The sequence below is a fragment of the Schistocerca gregaria genome, chromosome 6 (assembly GCF_023897955.1).
Source record: "Schistocerca gregaria isolate iqSchGreg1 chromosome 6, iqSchGreg1.2, whole genome shotgun sequence".
Lineage (NCBI taxonomy): Eukaryota > Metazoa > Arthropoda > Insecta > Orthoptera > Acrididae > Schistocerca > Schistocerca gregaria.
Genome location: NC_064925.1, coordinates 560,796,301 through 560,813,782, shown reverse-complemented (window position 1 = coordinate 560,813,782; position 17,482 = coordinate 560,796,301). Strand labels below are relative to the sequence as shown.

Sequence of the window (17,482 nt, the reverse complement as noted above, 5' to 3'; positions counted from 1 at the left end):
GCAGTAGTTTGAGATTACAATATTATTGCATATATGACCCCAAAAATTTTGTTGTTGATGTTCTGAATCATGTGCTCTGATAGTGGTGATGGACGAGATCCCTGGGATAACGCACAGTGTAGATAACAAATCAAGAATATTCTCACATGGCCCAACTAGCTGGGCCCTGAAGGAGATTATGAGTGGAATCGATTGGTCTGTGACAGATGTGATACGAGTAGTAAAATCAAAAGATGTGCTGCTTGCAGGCTTGAAACAGTCGATGGAACACTGATTTCCTGGTGGGTGCAAAGAAAGAGTGAACTCATCACTGCAATCACTGAGGAGGTCAAAAGCCATTACACATAGTTTGTGCACATGTGAATCTTTATTGCAGTCAACAGCATGGCACTGAAGCATACAACTTTTACATTTTGCATATAACATAGACAGATCTGTGTAGTGAAAAATACTGTATGGAAGACCCATGAAAGAGAGACCTTTTTGGACCAGTTACCCATAAGGGCAGCAATCGTAGAATGGTTTCCATGTCAAAGTGAGCACAGTTCATCAAAGTAGACTTATTAAGCTGTCCTAAATGCTGCTGTTCATTGTGGATCACCACTGGAGAGTTTCTTGATGGGAATGCTTCACTTACTGCTTACGAGTAGCACAGTCAATTTTCTGTCTTCATACATGCTTATCTCACAACGTAGTGGGGCCACTTTTCATAAACTGAGTGCAGATGGAATTCAGATACATGTTCTACTACTGGGCCACTTGTGAACAAACATTAACATTAAGCAGACAATAGTCAATAACCAATATTAACTGTGCTATTGCTGAATACATAACATAATTTAAAATTGTAAACTTCTCCATAATGTCATCTGAAGTGATTTCTAAATTAAGTAATGCTCAACCTAGTACTGACTCAAACACCATGTGCTGAAACATTAATATGGTAAAAGGAAAGCAAGCTTACTCGCAGTTTACATTTCATAGCAAACAACTGCGTAAGATGTCGTAAATGTTGCACTCCATTCAGGGAATCAAGGGGTATCCCAGTAATGTACAAAGTGGTCAACTGTGGATACTGAGAATGAAAATCAGTCAGAGATTTTATTGAATCATAGAAATGTGACACCATTGTTAACATTTCATTATCTTTTACTTCAGTCACTTCTTTCTTTTCTTCTCCATGACTGCTTAAATCTTCACTGCGCTGTTTGGCAACTGCCTGAAACAGAAACGAACAGGTAATTTTAAATTCAAAAATTGAGCTTTATTTATTACTTAATTTATCATGTTTCTGTGAATATTGTTCTTCTATCTGATATCCTTATTTTCAAATTTGACTTCATAAGTATGAAATGTAAGGAAAAAATACTTTTGTTACAAATTAAAACAATTCCAGCCCTCCGCCATGAAAATGAAGCCTTTTTGACCTAGGTTTTGGCCAGTTCTGAGAGTGCTTTCATCAGAAATAAAACATTTAAAATTGGCATGTCATGTATAAAATAAATATGAAGTGATAGCGCTTTAGTCACAAAATGTTAAAAATAGAAAACATAGAGGAAGGCCACTAAGGGCTGCACCACATGTCGAGATGTGGTAGCATCAGACGTGACATGCCAGTTTTAAATGTTTTATTTCTGATGAAGGCACACTTAGAAGTGGCTGAAACCTAGGCCAAAAAGACTTCATTTTTGCAACTGAGGGCTGCAATTGTTTCAATTTTACCTTGTAATGATCGCTGAAAATGCAGCCATGTTTAAAGCTTTACTTTTGGTACAGATTATGTAACTGATATGACACTTGACAACCAGTAGCAGCTGAATTGGAAAAAGTAGTTGTTTGTCGCAACTAGTGTTTTTTCTGTAGAATACATGTGAATTTGATCTACAGGGAAAAGTTAAGTGGGCAAGAATAAAAGATACATATATATATGATCAGAAATGCCTATTTCAATGAAGCAACAAGCTTGCTGTTTTAGTTGTTGTTTATTTATTTCCACAAAGCATCATCAGGTGAATTTATGAGGATTAATACAACATGCATGTGTTGTGTCATAACTGTGGGGTAACATGTGGCATGGTACAGCAGCAATACAACAGAGAATAAAACAAAACATTATTTCAGTATATGGTTCACAGTTTTGTGGAGGTCTTTCACTGAAAGGATGAACAAAAATATAAATAGAAAAGTACGAGGGTAATCCCAAATGCAAGGACACTTATAAAAAATAAGTACATAACTCTGTTTGTGTAAAGAACATTGTGTTTCAGCCTCCGATTAATCAGTCATCTTCCGGCTGGTTTGATGTGCAGACACAGTTCGAGAACTGTACTCCGAAAGCTCATAAACATGAGGTCGCACATCCTTTCTTGCCTGACGTCATCACACCCCCCTCCCACCCTCCACCTGCACACGTTCTTGGCAGCACCGTTCCCCTCAGCCGCGCTGGTTGCCACCACCATTGCCCTGTGGTCACATCAAGATTGCTTACCGCCCGCTCCTGTAATGGCACCGGCTGTTTCTTCCACGCCAGTTTTGGGATCAGTCCCCCCCCCCCCACCCTCCTACCTTCCCCCCCCCCCCCCCCTCAGCTGTATTTCAACCGCCTTCCGCCCACTGTTATACCGGCACCAGCTGTTATGGCCTGCAGTTGGGACACACTGTGCCATCAGTTGCACCAGCCCATGCTTGTGGCTGTCCCCCCACACACAGACCTCCGGTGTCGCATAGCCCATGCTACCTCACTCCCGGCATTGTAGGCTCCCTCAACTGCTGACACGGATCTTCGCCTGCCTGTGCTACAACAACATATGTTACCCGGCAGATTTCCTAAGCTACCTGGGTTGCAGAAGGACAACCCTAAGGCATGGTTTATCCTAGTGGACCATCTACTGGATATCCATGGGATCTGGAAGGATGATCCACATTTCATCTACCTGGTGAGCGACCTCCACGACCACCCTGACCTAATCAGTGATATGCTGCTCTCGTCCATTTCACTTAAGTATGCGACGGCGAAAACTTGGTTTATTGAGTGCCTTTCTTGCCCTCTAGCTGAGGCCATCCGCCACATTTTCCGTGATGAGCATCTCAATGATCGCATGCCTTTGCAGCTCTGGTGGCGACTTCATACATTGATTGATGACCAAGCACTACTCAACGCTGCGCTGTGGACTCTGTGGATGATTACCATCAGACCTACAGCTCCATCTGCTATCGTACATTGCTGACCCTCTCAAGGTCCACCTACATGTGGCTGATTGGGCCTACACAACCATTCATCACCAACACCACCTTCAAGGACGACATTGCTTTCGCCTTCAGTTGGCAACCCTACATCGCCGGTTCCACATGCAGCTGGTAAAGGCCAGTGCGCGCACCTCAGCAGCTCAGTGACCTGCCAGGAGCTGCCTTCTGGCAGCCTTCAGGAGATACTACCTGTCCCTTCCTCACAGCAGCTGACCTCGCCCGAGCAGCAGCCCGTGCATTCTCGAGCTACGATGCAGCCAGCTGCGTCCCCCACTTGCCCCACCTACAGAGATGCCGCTCGCAACTTCCGCGAACCTTGTGCATAACCAAACAACTTCGGTGGGCATGTTTAGGTGCTACGTTCCATCACGATCATCAACGGCGCCTACCTTCCGATGCCGCACTGCTTGCACCAATGGCACAGTGTCTCGACGTCATGGAGTTGTTGTCAGGCACGCGCTTTCTCGTCGACGCCGACGCTGATGTCAGCATTATCCCGGCTAAGCATGCAGGCAACACGATTTCTCCAGCTAATCTCGCACTGATTGCCACGAATCACTCTCATATCGCGATCCTAGGCTCCATCAAGATGTCACTTCATCTGTCTCCGGTCGTGACATTTCGTTGGACATTTCACATTGCCAATGTGGACGAACCTGTCATCGGGTTGGACTTTATATATCATTAAGAGCTTTCGCCAGACCTACAGGCTGCTACGCTACGCCACGTGTCTGGTACTACCATACTGTGCTCGAACGGGTGCAGCACGTCCTCGCTCTCTGCGTCCTTTGCCACGCTTTCCACATGTGCTCCTCTACTCAAATATATTAGAGCTCGCATCTATGATTCATTGGATGTCCGCAAGCAAATCGATGAACTAAGCACTCATAACACTGAGTTACAATCCCGCATTGCTACTGCCTCTGCTGAATTGACTCGTGCACAGATTATCTTATGCCACCTCTCTGCAGAGTCACTCCTATCAATGCAGCCTCCATCTCCTACGGTTTCTTCGCTCTGCCCCACTCCTGCGTCGAGCTGCACGTTTCCTGCGGCCAGTTCTGTGCAGATGCAGTTGGATCAACAGGATGCACGCACCCCCACTTTGTGAAATCTTTCACATCTTGCAGCCATCGCGCCATTCCCATAGTCTCTGTCTCCCGCTGAGGCCCCGCCCAAGTCACTCCGGCAGGGCTCGGATGTCCATGTTCATGTTCCCACTTCGTGGGATTGCTCACTTTCTGTGGCTACTGCACCGTGTGCTCAGCCATCATCCCATTTCATATTCGTCATCCTGGCACTCCAAGGTCAGTCAACCGCTACCACTCTTGCCCCCCCCCCCCCCCTCTTGCCCTACCACGCAAGCCTCCCTTCACGGGTCTCAGCAATCAGCAATGGCACCTGCCACCGAATCCACCTGTACGTCACATTGCTCGATGTCTTAACGCTTCGAAATTGTTGTGAGTGAAAGAGATAGCTCAGGATTTACTGGCTTCAGGTGTGCTCCAACCTTCTGACAGCAACTAGTCCTCCCCCATCCACCTGGTGCCTAAGAAAGATGGTTCGCTCTGCATGTGTGGTGACTACAGGTCCCTTAATTCCAGAATTATTATAAACAACTATCCGATTCCTCATATACAGGATTTCACGCAGTTTCTGCATGCCTTGAAGTTCTTTTGTCTTGGATTGGTATAAGGCATATCACCAATTCCAATGCACCCACCGAACATCCCGAAAACAGCAATCATTACACCACACAGCCCTTTCGAATACTGTTTCATGCTCTATGGTTTAACAAACACTGCACAGAAGTGGCAACCTTTCATTGATTCAATTTTGCTACCACTTACTTTCGCTTTTGCGTTTTTTGGATGAAGTACTCATCTTTTCCTCGTCTGTGGAGGAACACCAATTTCAGCTTGACGCAGTTCATGCAGTTCTTGCAGCCAATGGCGTGGTTATTAATGATGACAAATCGCAGCTCTGTTCCGCATCTGTTACTTTTCTTGGCTATACGGTCCCGGCCAACAGCTTCTGCCCTACTGACTCATGAATCGCAAACATCCTCGCTCTGCCTCTCCCCGAGGATTACGCACAACTACTCCGTTTCCTAGGGATGGTGAAATTTTATCGGCGACATGTACCTCTGGCTGCCTCCGTCCAGTCAGCTCTAATTGACATCCTCTCCGGTAAAAATACAACTGGAAAGCGTAAACTGGACTGGACTGGACTGGACTGGACTAGACTCCATGCTGGACACTTTCGACAATTTGAAATCTGCCATCGCGCAGGCTATCACTCTCGCGCACCCCGACCACGAGGTGCGGATTTCTATCACTACCGACACTAGCAAGTCAGTGGTAGGTGCTGTCCTCCACCAGCACATTGTAGACTCAACACAGCTACTGCGTTTCTTCTCAAAAAAGCTTATGAGGAGTCAGTGTAAATGGTCAGCTTTCGACAGTAATCTCCTTGCAGTTATGAGGCAGTCAAACATTTCAGGAGTGACATCGAAGGACTAACTTTCACCATCTATTCTGATCATAATCCTCTTGTGGACGCAATTCACAACCCGGCAAAAGATCTCCCACCGTGCTGCTTACGGCACAATGACTTTATTTGCCAACATTCTTCGGACGCTCGTTACAACTGCGGTGCGGAAAACGTAGTTGCCGACTACCTTTCCTGAATTTTGATGATCTCCACCCCGTTGAACTTAGAGGAACTGGTACGGCTTCAAGCCGAAGATGCGCACACACAATGTCTACCCTCGGACGATGGTTCTTTGTTCATCATCAAACCTACTGCCCTGCACGGGTCGTAAAATCCTATCATCTGTGACGTTTCTACTGGTTCGTCCCGCCCCTTTGTGCCTCTCCCCCCCCCCCTTTGGTGCAGGATTTTCAACGTGTTACATAATCTTGCTCGCCCTGGAACGTGGCAACAACATCCCTCGTATCCGAATGTTTTGTCTGGCCGGGCGTGCAGTACTATTGCTGTTCGTGGTAATGCACTTGCATTCCTTGCCAACAGAGCAAGGTAAGCACACATGTGCAACCACCTTTAGGCTAAGGGGCTGTCTGCGCCATGTGCACATTGTCGTGGTCAGTCCTCTTCCCACTTTCGAGGGATACAAATGTATCCTATCCACAATGGACCACATCACCTATTGGGTTGAGGCAGTTCCCCTGGTGGACATTATGGTTGACACAATTGCTCGCGCATTCATTTCGGCGTGGGTGGCTAGATTCGCTTGTCCCTTGTCACTTACCAAGGATCAGGGCAACCAGCTCGAATCATCACTTTTTGCTCGCCTATGTGAGTTGTGCGGGGTGGCGAAATTTCACACAACTGCATACCATCCACAGGCCATTGCACTAGTGGAGCGATGCCAAAGAACACTAAAAGCTGCACTCATGTGCCATGGCGGGCTTTGGACTGAGGCTCTGCTGTGGGTATTGCTGGGAATCCGCACCGCGCACAAGGAGGACCTCAATTCATCGAGCCCACTTCTCCGACATACACCACCAACCAGCCGACCCTCGTCGAACAAATGCATGCTTATGTGGCACGCCTTTGCCCGTCATGTTTTAAAAAACATGACACCTATGTAAGTCTGAGCATTTATTAGAACATTGTGATTGAAAAATAAGAAAACTATATACTGCATACTTTAGTTATGTGTACGTGTATATTTCCAAGTTGCAACAAAAATATAAGTTACAGTTTAAATACATTGTCAACAGTCCTTTGTTTTAAAATGGAACCTAATTTTTTCTCTTTATTCATCTGTTAACAATATACATTGTATGGATGTAGTCAATTACAATACAGTTTCTTATCTTTAATTTGTTTCAAAAACTTGGATAATAAATACAAACATTTTATATCAGTATATATAAATAATATTACTTTTCCATATTCAGATATTCTTCAATGCTATAAAAACTGTGTTAGTAGAAATTGTTTAAGATTTATCTTGAATTTTTGAAATTCTTTAATTTTCTTTATTGTAGAAGGCACTGCACTAAAATGTATTTTGGGCTGGTATTTACACTTTTTTGGTAGAGTGCTCCTCTGTGGGTGTCTCTGTGAAAAACATCCCTGTTCCTTGTTACATGGTTACGAACCTGATTATTTAATCTTGAAAATTCCTGGTGAGTTTTCAGAAAGCATACACATTCATAGATGTGTAAGCTAGGAAGAATCATTACTTTAAATTCTTTAAATATTTCCCTTAATGACACCATGCAGGGAACCCCTTTCATTATTCTAATAGCCATTTTTTGAAGCTTGAAATGTTTTGCCTTACCTGCATTTCCCCAGAAGATTAGATTACACCATATCTGAGCAAACTGTTCATGTAAGCATAATAGGCACACAGTAATGATTCAGTGTTGCAGCATTCCCAAAGCATTCTTAGCACATAGCAGCATTTACTTAATTTTTTATTCAAAACTTCTAGATGCTTTTCCCACCTCAAGTGCTCATCCACCCATATACCGAGGAATTTTGTGTATGGAGCTTGTCCAATAACATAATTCCCTAACTCAGCTTTTACTCTTCTTCTAGCTTTACTTTTAATATTACTGAAATTCTTCAGTACCGTTTTATCCTTATTTATGATCAAAGCATTATCACTAAATCATTTTTCTGTCTCATTTATTGTCCTAGAGACACTCTGCTGTAGATCATCCTCAGTGTATCCTTTTATAAAAATGCTACTGTCATCAGCGAACATCACCGTTTCTGCAACTGTCAGATGGTTTGAGAAATCGTTTATGTACACCAAGAACAACATAGCTAGTTTTTTTGGAATCTGATATATACTCTTTGCCTTCATGACATATTTGTACTTTCTGTTGCCTATCAGAGAGATACGACTTGAACCATTTGAAGGCAAGTCCACAGACCCCATATAACATTCTAGTTTCATAAACAATAAGTCATGGCTGATTAAATCAAATGCTTTAGATAAATCTAAGAATATTCCACAGCTTAATTCGTTCTTATCCAAGGCATTTAGAACCATTTTCATGAATTGGAAGACTGCCGTTTCCATGGATCTGTTCTTTCTAAACCCATTTTGAGCATTAGTCAGTATTTTATTTTTATTCAGGAAGTCAGCTAGCCTTTCATACATTGCTCTTTCAATTACTTTAGAGAAACCTGACAATAATGACACTGGCCTATAATTATTTATGTCAGCTGTATTATCCTTTTTGTGAAGTGGCTTTACTGTGGACAGTTTTAGTTTTCCACATCTACATCTATATCCATACTCCGCAAGCCACCTGACGGTGTGTGGCGGAGGGTACTTTGAGTACCTCTATCGGTTCTTCCTTCCATTCAAGTCTCGTATTGTTCATGGAAAGAAAGATGGTTGGTATGCCTCTGTGCGGGCTCTAATCTCTCTGATTTTATCCTCATGGTCTCTTCGCAAGATATACATAGGAGGGAGCAATATACTGCTTGACTCCTCGGTGAAGATATGTTCTCGAAACTTCAACATAAGCCTGTACCGAGCTACTGAGCGTCTCTCCTGCAAAGTCTTCCACTGGGGTTCATCTATCATCTCTGTAACGCTTTTAAGATTACTAAATGATCTTGTAACGAAGCGTGCTGCTCTCCGTTGGATCTTCTCTACCTCTTCTATCAACCCTATCTGTTACGGATCCCACACTGGTGAGCAATATTCAAGCAGTGGGTGAAGTAGTGTACTGTAACCTACTTCCTTTGTTTTCGGATTGCATTTCCTTAGGATTCTCCCAATGAATCTCAGTCTGGCATCTGCTTTACCGACGATCAATTTTATATGATCATTCCATTTTAAATCACTCATAATGCCTACTCCCAGACAATTTACGGAATTAACTGCTTCCAGTTGCTGACCTGCTATACTGTAGCTAAATGATAAAGGATCTTTCTTTCTGTGTATTTGCAGCACATTACACTTGTCTACATTGAGATTCAATAGCCATTCCCTGCACCATGCGTCAATTTGTTGCAGATCCTACTGCATTTCAGTACAGTTTTCCATTGTTACAACCTCTCGATATACCACAACATCATCCACAAAAAGCCTCAATGAACTTCCGATGTTATCCACAAGGTCATTTACGTATATGGTGTATAGCAAGGGTCCTAAGACACTCCCCTGCAGCACACCTGAAATCACACTTACTTCGGAAGACTTCTCTCCATTGAGAATGACATGCTGCGTTCTGTTATCGAGGTACTCTTCAATCCAATCACACAATTGGTCTGATAGTCCACATGCTCTTACTTTGTTCATTAAATGACTGTGGGGAACTGTATCTAACGCCTTGCAGAAGTCAAGAAACACGCCATCTACCTGAGAACCCGTGTCTATGGCCCTTTGAGTCTCGTGTACAAATAGCGTAAGCTGTGTTTCACGCAATCATCTTTTTTGAAACCCATGCTGATTCCTACAGAGTTGATTTCTAGTCTTCAGTTTTGATGGGAACACCCCTGTTCTGAAAGAAGTATTAATAATGTCAGTTAGGTGAGTATCTGTACTGGTAGAACTATGTTTCATTACCTTGTCTAGAATTCCGTCAATACAACAAGACATTTTATTTTTTAGTTTATTAATAGCATTTGTAACTTCACATTCTGTTACTGGGTACAGAAACATTGTCTTTTAATTAGTTTCGGTGCTATGTTCACATAATGTTCATTGAATATATTGCATACCTGTTGAGCATCTTCTATCACTTTGCCCTCACTTTTAATTTTGAAATTATGGGTCTTGGTTTTACATTTTCTTATGCTACTGTTTGTAACCTTCCAGATCGATTTTGATTTATTGCTTCCATTATTAATGTATGAATCATTGCTTAGCCGTTTTGCTGCATGTAAAACTTTCCTATAGACCGTTCTATATTTCCTATAGTATGGTTCTACTGTTGTGTTTATTTTAGCATGTTTGCTTAGGTTTCTAAGGGTGGTTGCTGATTTTTTTATCCCTTGTGTTACCCATGTGTTTGTCTTCTCACTGACTTTAATTCTTTGTAACGGGAATGCTACATCATAACAATATTTATAATCAGTGTGAAAACTGTCATACTTTTTGTCTGCATCATCAGTTTGTTCTATGCCCCACTGCACACTTTTTAGTATACTATTAAATACCCTTTCGTTGTTTGCATTAATAAATCTTCTTTATACATTTTTTTCAGTGAGTGTGTATTTCTTATCGTTCTCATTCCTTACTATTTTTAAAGCCATATGGTAAGAAAAGCCTGTATCTGTTACTTTGACACTGTATTCACAGCTTTGTTTGTTGGTAAATATCTGATCAAGTGTTGTTTCAGACCCATCCCCATATCTGGTAATTTCCCGCACTGTAGGTTGCATGTTGAATGTGTTAAACAGATTAAATAATTTACCTTGTTCTTACTATTTTTGTTAAAATTAATGTTAAAGTCACCAAGAACTATAATGCATTTTGACCTGCCTCTCAATTCATTCAAAAGATCATCTATATAATAAAAGAATAGGGTAAAGTCACCTGATGGGGACCTATAGATGCAAACAATGATAGTTGGAATAGCTTCCGCTTGCTGCTCAATGTAACACAATGCCACATCTAGTGCTGCCGAACCCCCAGTGTGGGTGATCACTAGCACAGTTTCTTCAGGTAGTTACTATCATCTCTTTCTTTAGTGGGTTCACTAACCATTTCAAGAATTGCAAGATCAGTCACTTCAAACTGTTCATCCATTCTGAAATATCACTCACATTTGCATTTTCACATCTAGCAAGCTTTTTCATCAGTTCTGCCAATGGTAGGTCATCTTTGTCTTTATTGTAGCTATCTGTTTCATTCTGTAAAATTTGGTTCCAAGAGACTATGCCATGAGGAATTTGTGTGTAATTTGTGTTTGGTTTTTGGCAATTTTAGAGTCTGACTCCTCCCTTCTGCCGCAGAAAAAAATTTCTGTCGATGCTCGTGGCTCTGGATACACCTGCTAATAATCAGTATCAAGTAAATGTTCTGTTTCTCCAAATGATAATGATTTAATACAGCTGTCTGTCTGGTGGTGAAGAATGTGAGTTCGGTTGGGGAATAGTTTTGAGATGGAAGGGAAATCAGTCGCAGCCTCTTTCGGCAAGACTATGTGTTAAAAATGTAACGGATTGTTGAGGAAAGTCTTTGGCCTTCTACTGCAGTCATTTCTGACAGCGAATTCCATCTTGGCATTCAAACACATAGCAGGCAACTGAAATCCACAGCTTTAAAAATGTTCATTAATTCAGTCATTTGATAGTGGTGACACATCAAAGGAACCTGTGTGGAAGTTAGGCTTTTTTTATTTCTTCGATACATTTCTGAGAGCTCACAGCTGCGTGGTGTATGGCCAGTCTGTTTGAGACCATAATCTGTATGCTATATGTTGTCCTATAACACGAAGAAACAATTTTGTGTTTTATCCAAAAGCAGTAGAAGAATAATATATTTCTGTGTATGTGTGTGTGTGTGTGGGGGGGGGGGGGGGGGAGGGGTTCATGCTTTTCCAGTACAGAGAATGGAGAGTAAATAGGAAGTTAAATATGTCATTGAAATGTGAAATGAAGATCTTTGATGTAAACGATATATACAAAACGATGGCACAGATCATTTCATTTGTTTGTTTCTGTTACAACACTGACATACACAGGCCTAGGTTGTATAGTCTGCTTTGCAGATAGACCATTACGTAATCAACAGCAACAGACTGCATGTTTATCATAATAATGGGTAACAGAACGAGGAGAAACACCCACTCACAGTGCAATCAGTTTCGTACAAATTCAGCTGCTTTGCTGGATTTTGTCTTCTGTTTATTGTGTTCACCATTCGATTATCAAGTATAAAATTATTAGTGCATAACTTCACAGCTAACTTCATATAGATCACATGGACCACTTGCCTTCGTATTGCTACACTGGTCTACTCAACAAATGATACATAAGGGCTAAAATAAATTTTACTTAACTACATTACAAATTCCATTAGTTATTCTGCTTAGGAACTTATACACAGACTGCTCTAAATACATACTTCAGAGTGTTACCAGTAGAAATAGGTTGTATCTTCGCTAATGTGCGGCAAATTCGATGTCTTTCGAGACACTTTCAAAGGCACTGGCTTAATATCAAGTAGTTTTGCAATGCTATCACAGAAGAACGTATTAGAACAGATTCGGCCATACAGTGAAGTATCATATAAAAACCAAAAATAACTGTGGTTGTCCTATAAACAAAATAGGGACTCTGAACTGTGAACTTATCGTAAAACGCGAAATACCACTTCTTAGTTCAAAAATAAGAGTCCAATTTACTCCAGGTAACAAATGCAAATTGGACATTCAAAATTTATAAGGAGCATAACAGACAAATCGACGCCGTCCTGAGATCACGTGACAGGATAGCGATGAATGTTGACAACACAAAATCTGTGCTGTGCATCTGAACACATTTTTCGCATCTGCATGCTCACCCCAGACATTTCTACTCAATGGGTACGTCCTAGGATATGCGTTGGAATATGATAGACTAAAATATTGCCTCATACAACTTCACTGAATGACTTAGATTTCCACTAGTCTTAATTCAGACAAGAAGCTGTCAGGTTTCGTATGTATTCTGGTTGTCTAGCTGTTTCGAATCAGGAGCTTACGCTGTTTGGTCCACGTTTGCATAAAAAACTGGTTTTAAGTGAGATATGTTAACAATATAAAGCAAAAAGTGTCTTTCGACATACATAGGATAATAATCCACAGATCAGTGTGGGACGCACTATATATAGTATGCAGATCAAAATCTTGTAACTATTTGTAAGTAATAGATGAAATGTGGACTAATGAGATAGATGAAATGTGGACTAATGAAGTAAGATTCGAAAATACAGTATCACGTCAACGATCCATAATTTCCAGTGCTTTAAAGCACTACACAATCACGCTCGCATAATTCTAAACAATATTATTAATTTCAATGCGAAACTGCTAACGGTTTATTTCCCCTTGAAAAATTGGGCAGTACGGCTGCAAGATCGATAAAAGTGCAGGGTCCATAGTATGTGCTAATAGTGAAAACTAATTCTGACTACAGTACTACATGGCAAAAATTGCTTTTCTTTAGTTTTAAGGGGGAAGATACGATTTTGACTTTCTCAGAACTGAATATCGTACGAACTGACTGCGGCAGAGTGAGACAAGGCGATCAGTGTCTTCATGGAAACATGTCTGTAGCTGCCTATGGAACCACGATTGAACCCAGACGCGCACCTCTTTGTCCAAAGCAAATCGACGGCTAGGAATGTCTCCTTCAGGACACCAAAAACATGGAAATTGCATGGGGAGAGGCCCGAAACGTATGGAGGATGCGTGCGGGGTTTCAAGCAAGCCCTGGAGAAAGACAGTCGTGGCTGTCGATTTGCTTCGGACGAAAGAGTGCACACCTGGGTACAATCGGGGTTCCTTAGGCAACCGCAAACATTTTTCTATGAAGGCACTGACCGTCTTGTCTCTGTGATAAATGTACTAACAATTACGACGATTCCTTTTGAAATAATAAACAGTTTAGTCCATTTTTCACCATTTGCCCAGTATTCATTAGACTGCCCGTTATAGATAGTTGATTCATATGATCGTCTGATTCTATCTTCATTCCAGATTGTAAATAAAATTTTAAAAAATAATTGAAAAAACAAAAAGGTTCCAGCGACGACACAAAACTGAATATTAGATCAGTTTATCCTGACTGAACTAGGGCTGGCGTCAGCAAGTGAATAAAATTAGAGGCCTTTATTATTGCGAAAGCATATTATCTTCGTTAAAATAGTAAGTTGAGTCGATGCAGCAATTTCCACTCTCTAATATTCTTACCAACTAGAATAATATGAAGCAGCGAATGTTCCTCATAGATGTACTTAATAAGCATTTACCTGCAGTGGAAAATCAGTTTCTTCCGCCATGCGCAATTTAAATCGATGTTGATAACGCCAGGCAATTTGTTGTACAGCAACTATTGACAATTGACAACACGTAACCAATTTTACTCGATATTTAACTTTGGCCATAGATACATATAAAATCTACCACTGACGTGTGAGCCCGTGATCTCTATGCCACCTGGATGTTGAATTTCGGCTGTCTGGTCGTGACAACCATAGATGCTGATAATTCGTTTCTTGCCGAACTACAACATGGTTGTTAGGAAATGCCACTACAACACAAAAAGAGAATACTTTCGACTCCGCTCCCACATCAGCCTTTTACAACACATGTTGACTTTAAAGTTCAAAACAAGAAATCAGTCTACAGTTCTTTGTCACGTACAGACCGTTGGAAACTGGTTCGCCCAACTGCAACATGGTGAAACATGTGAAGCACATGAATCTGCAGACGCGCTGCAGTTCTGTACTCAGAGACCAGACTTTGTGGCTGGGCGCAGAGCGGGAGTATCTATGGTGTGAGCATACAAATGCGGAGAACAGAATTTTTGTATCCAACTTATATCGACAATGTGCGGCATATGTTTGACCGTAAGCGCTCAGCAGATTGTCAATATCATTACATCACTAGTCATCAGATACAGTTCAAAAGTGCCGTGGATTTAGTTTACAGGAAAGAACTTCGTTTAAAACTTTGAAGAGAAAAACGCAAGGGCATTTCACTAGTTTCAGCTAGCGTCGCAGGTAACATGTTATTATTATTTTCTCTTCTTTTTGTTATAGGAACAGAAAATATAGTCACCGCTATTTTATAAGTTCTGTACTGAACTTTATCGTAGTGTCGAGCCTTTGTTTCAATAAATTACGATATGGTAGCTTTCTAGTACGTACGTCAACTTTCCGGAAAAAAAACTTCGAACCTGAAGGAATGGAATGCAGAATATTAGTGATTAATCACACTCTGAAAAATTTGGGAACTAAATTCTTTGTTTTTACTTTCTGTAACAATATTTTTAATCTCTGTTCATCCTTAGGTAACCGAAAATAACAATCGCACGTAAACATTCACCACGTCACAGAAAATTTGTGATTAGCCTATAATAAGCACAATGAGAGGGAATGAAGGAGACTGTCATACATAATCTTATCTGAAGGTAACATTACTCAAAATGTGTGTACGTTCAACTGATTAAGTAGTAGCACTCAACCCCAATGCCGAATTTATTCAGCACTGTCTATTTCTGGATTCCATGGACTTTTTGTTGTTTCACATGCGATTTATACACATGAGCCAATAATAACAGCACTTTACATTTTTTTGACCGTCAATATTACTCATTTCGGTCACAATATTCTGAATATCATCATTCATAATAGCTTGAAAAGACGATGTGATATTACTTACTCTTGGTGTAGCTTATCTTGTTGGACCAGGAGTCAATTTTATAACGTTCCCCTGGATGTTCCTTCTAGTCTGTAGAAACTTCCCACATGATATTCTGTCATTTGACTAAACCAGTCGTGTGTTGCCCTATGAGGTATCACTGTCCTAAGTGTCTTGTGATTCAGAGGTAGGATGGGTGCTGTTTTAGCTCGTGTGATTTTCTTCATCGTACACATTTTCTCCAATGTCACATGCATTACTAACCCTTGCAAATGCTCGTCAGAAACAAACCATTTCGTCATGATGGCCAGCCACTCCACAATAGCCGCATCAAACAGCTGACGAAAGGTTACCGGCAGCGATAATGCTTTGGTAATTTGAACGTTAATAAGCGACCTGCATTGTTGTGTAACTTCACACATTTCAACAATAAGCAAACAAAGACCTGCACTGTTATGAAAAAACTATGATTGGCGTATCTCAGACACGTAGAAATAAAATTCTACTTAAGTTTTTGCAGATGTGAATTTTTAAATACCCGTGTAATGTAGATACATGGAACGCAAGGATAACAAATTAAGCTGTAACAAGAGGGAGAAAACCCATTTTTCACTTGAGCCTTAAGCTATGCAGAATGAATAGTAAAACGGAGTCATTTAGCTTTAACCGCCAGCTTTCAAATTTAAAATCGTTATGGAAGAACACACTCCTTACCGGGTCATACGGATCCGAAAATAACAGCGTTTAAGGCGGTGGCACGTAGCGTCGGGCCGACAGACGCGTGTGTTTGTATCACACGGTAGAAGAGGCATACAGGTGCACGCTTCTTTCTCGACATGAGGGCCTGCGTGACTCTATTTACACCTTGACAGAAGCAAATACGCTGTTCCAGTGTTGAAAGATGTCTGCTTTTTAAACTGTAGTCGGTATATTTTGAGACGAAGGAATCGAAGTACTAGAATAGTTAATATCTTTTGCGTAACTTATGTGTGAGCTGGTGGAACAGATGAAGATGGCAAGGAGTACTTCGTTCTTGGTAACAGTAAAACTTGTTGTTTCATTTAAAGTACTTCGTTTAATAACTGTTCTCGTGTTTTCGACGTATTACCTCATCATGCTCGGCCACTGACAGCCAAGGTAAGTACAAAATGCAGAAAGGGTGTATCAGTGGCGGCAAGGTTCGCTCCGACACTTTGAATTCTTGCTACCCGTGACAGTTGGAATTTCCAATTCAGGGTGTCTACTACATCGAAATCTAACACCAAGCCAGATGGTTTCTAGGCTGTGACGAAATCCCTGTAAAACTACATGTATAACAAACTAACGTTTCTTCCTCTGGAAGACGAAACATTTATTTCACTAGTAACATGTGCTGTCAATACTCCAAGAAAATATGAACATGTGTTTATTTCGCCGGCTGAGGTGGCCGGGTGGTTCTAGGCGCTACAGTCTGGAACCACGCGACCACTCCGGTCGCAAGTTCGAATCCTGCCTCGGGCATGGATATGTGTAATGTCCTTAGGTTAGTTAGATTTAAGTGGTTGTCAGTTCTAGGAGACTGATGACCTCAAAAGTTAAGTCCCATTGTGCTCAGAGCTATTTTGTGTTTATTTCAGAACATGTACCCCCATGAACCATGGACCTTGCCGTTGGTGGGGAGGCTTGCGTGCCTCAGCGATACAGATGGCCATACCGTAGGTGCAACCACAACGGAGGGGTATCTGTTGAGAGGCCAGACAAACGTGTGGTTCCTGAAGAGGGGCAGCAGCCTTTTCAGTAGTTGCAGGGGCAACAGCCTGGATGATTGACTGATCTGGCCTTGCAACATTGACCAAAACGGCCTTGCTGTGCTGGTACTGCGAACGGCTGAAAGCAAGGGGAAACTACAG

The 17,482-nt window shown here is 41.6% G+C and overlaps 1 protein-coding gene across 2 annotated transcripts; it reads right to left on the bottom strand.

The window, feature by feature from the left end:
• Window positions 1-380: 380 nt before the first annotated feature.
• On the bottom strand, window positions 381-14,265 carry LOC126278496 (uncharacterized). Of its 2 annotated transcripts, none has more exons than XR_007550711.1 (2): window positions 12,314-12,740; window positions 381-1,219 (listed from the first exon to the last, which is right to left on the bottom strand). XR_007550711.1 is itself a non-coding variant. In XM_049978655.1 (2 exons), exons 1-2 carry the CDS (start codon window positions 14,228-14,230, stop codon window positions 914-916), a joined length of 336 nt encoding a protein of 111 aa, XP_049834612.1. In that variant the 5' UTR covers window positions 14,231-14,265; the 3' UTR covers window positions 381-913. The 2 variants fall into 2 exon arrangements, 1 of the variants encoding a protein (XP_049834612.1); XM_049978655.1 differs by lacking the exon at window positions 12,314-12,740 and adding an exon at window positions 14,201-14,265.
• Window positions 14,266-17,482: the final 3,217 nt, after the last annotated feature.

Coding starts and splice junctions, on each gene's coding strand:
- LOC126278496 (XM_049978655.1), bottom strand. CDS start 14,230: ATGGCGGAAGAAACTGATTTTCCACTGCAG. Junction 1,220..14,200: donor AAACTGATTTTCCACTGCAG/GTAAATGCTTAT, acceptor TTTCTGTTTCAG/GCAGTTGCCAAACAGCGCAG.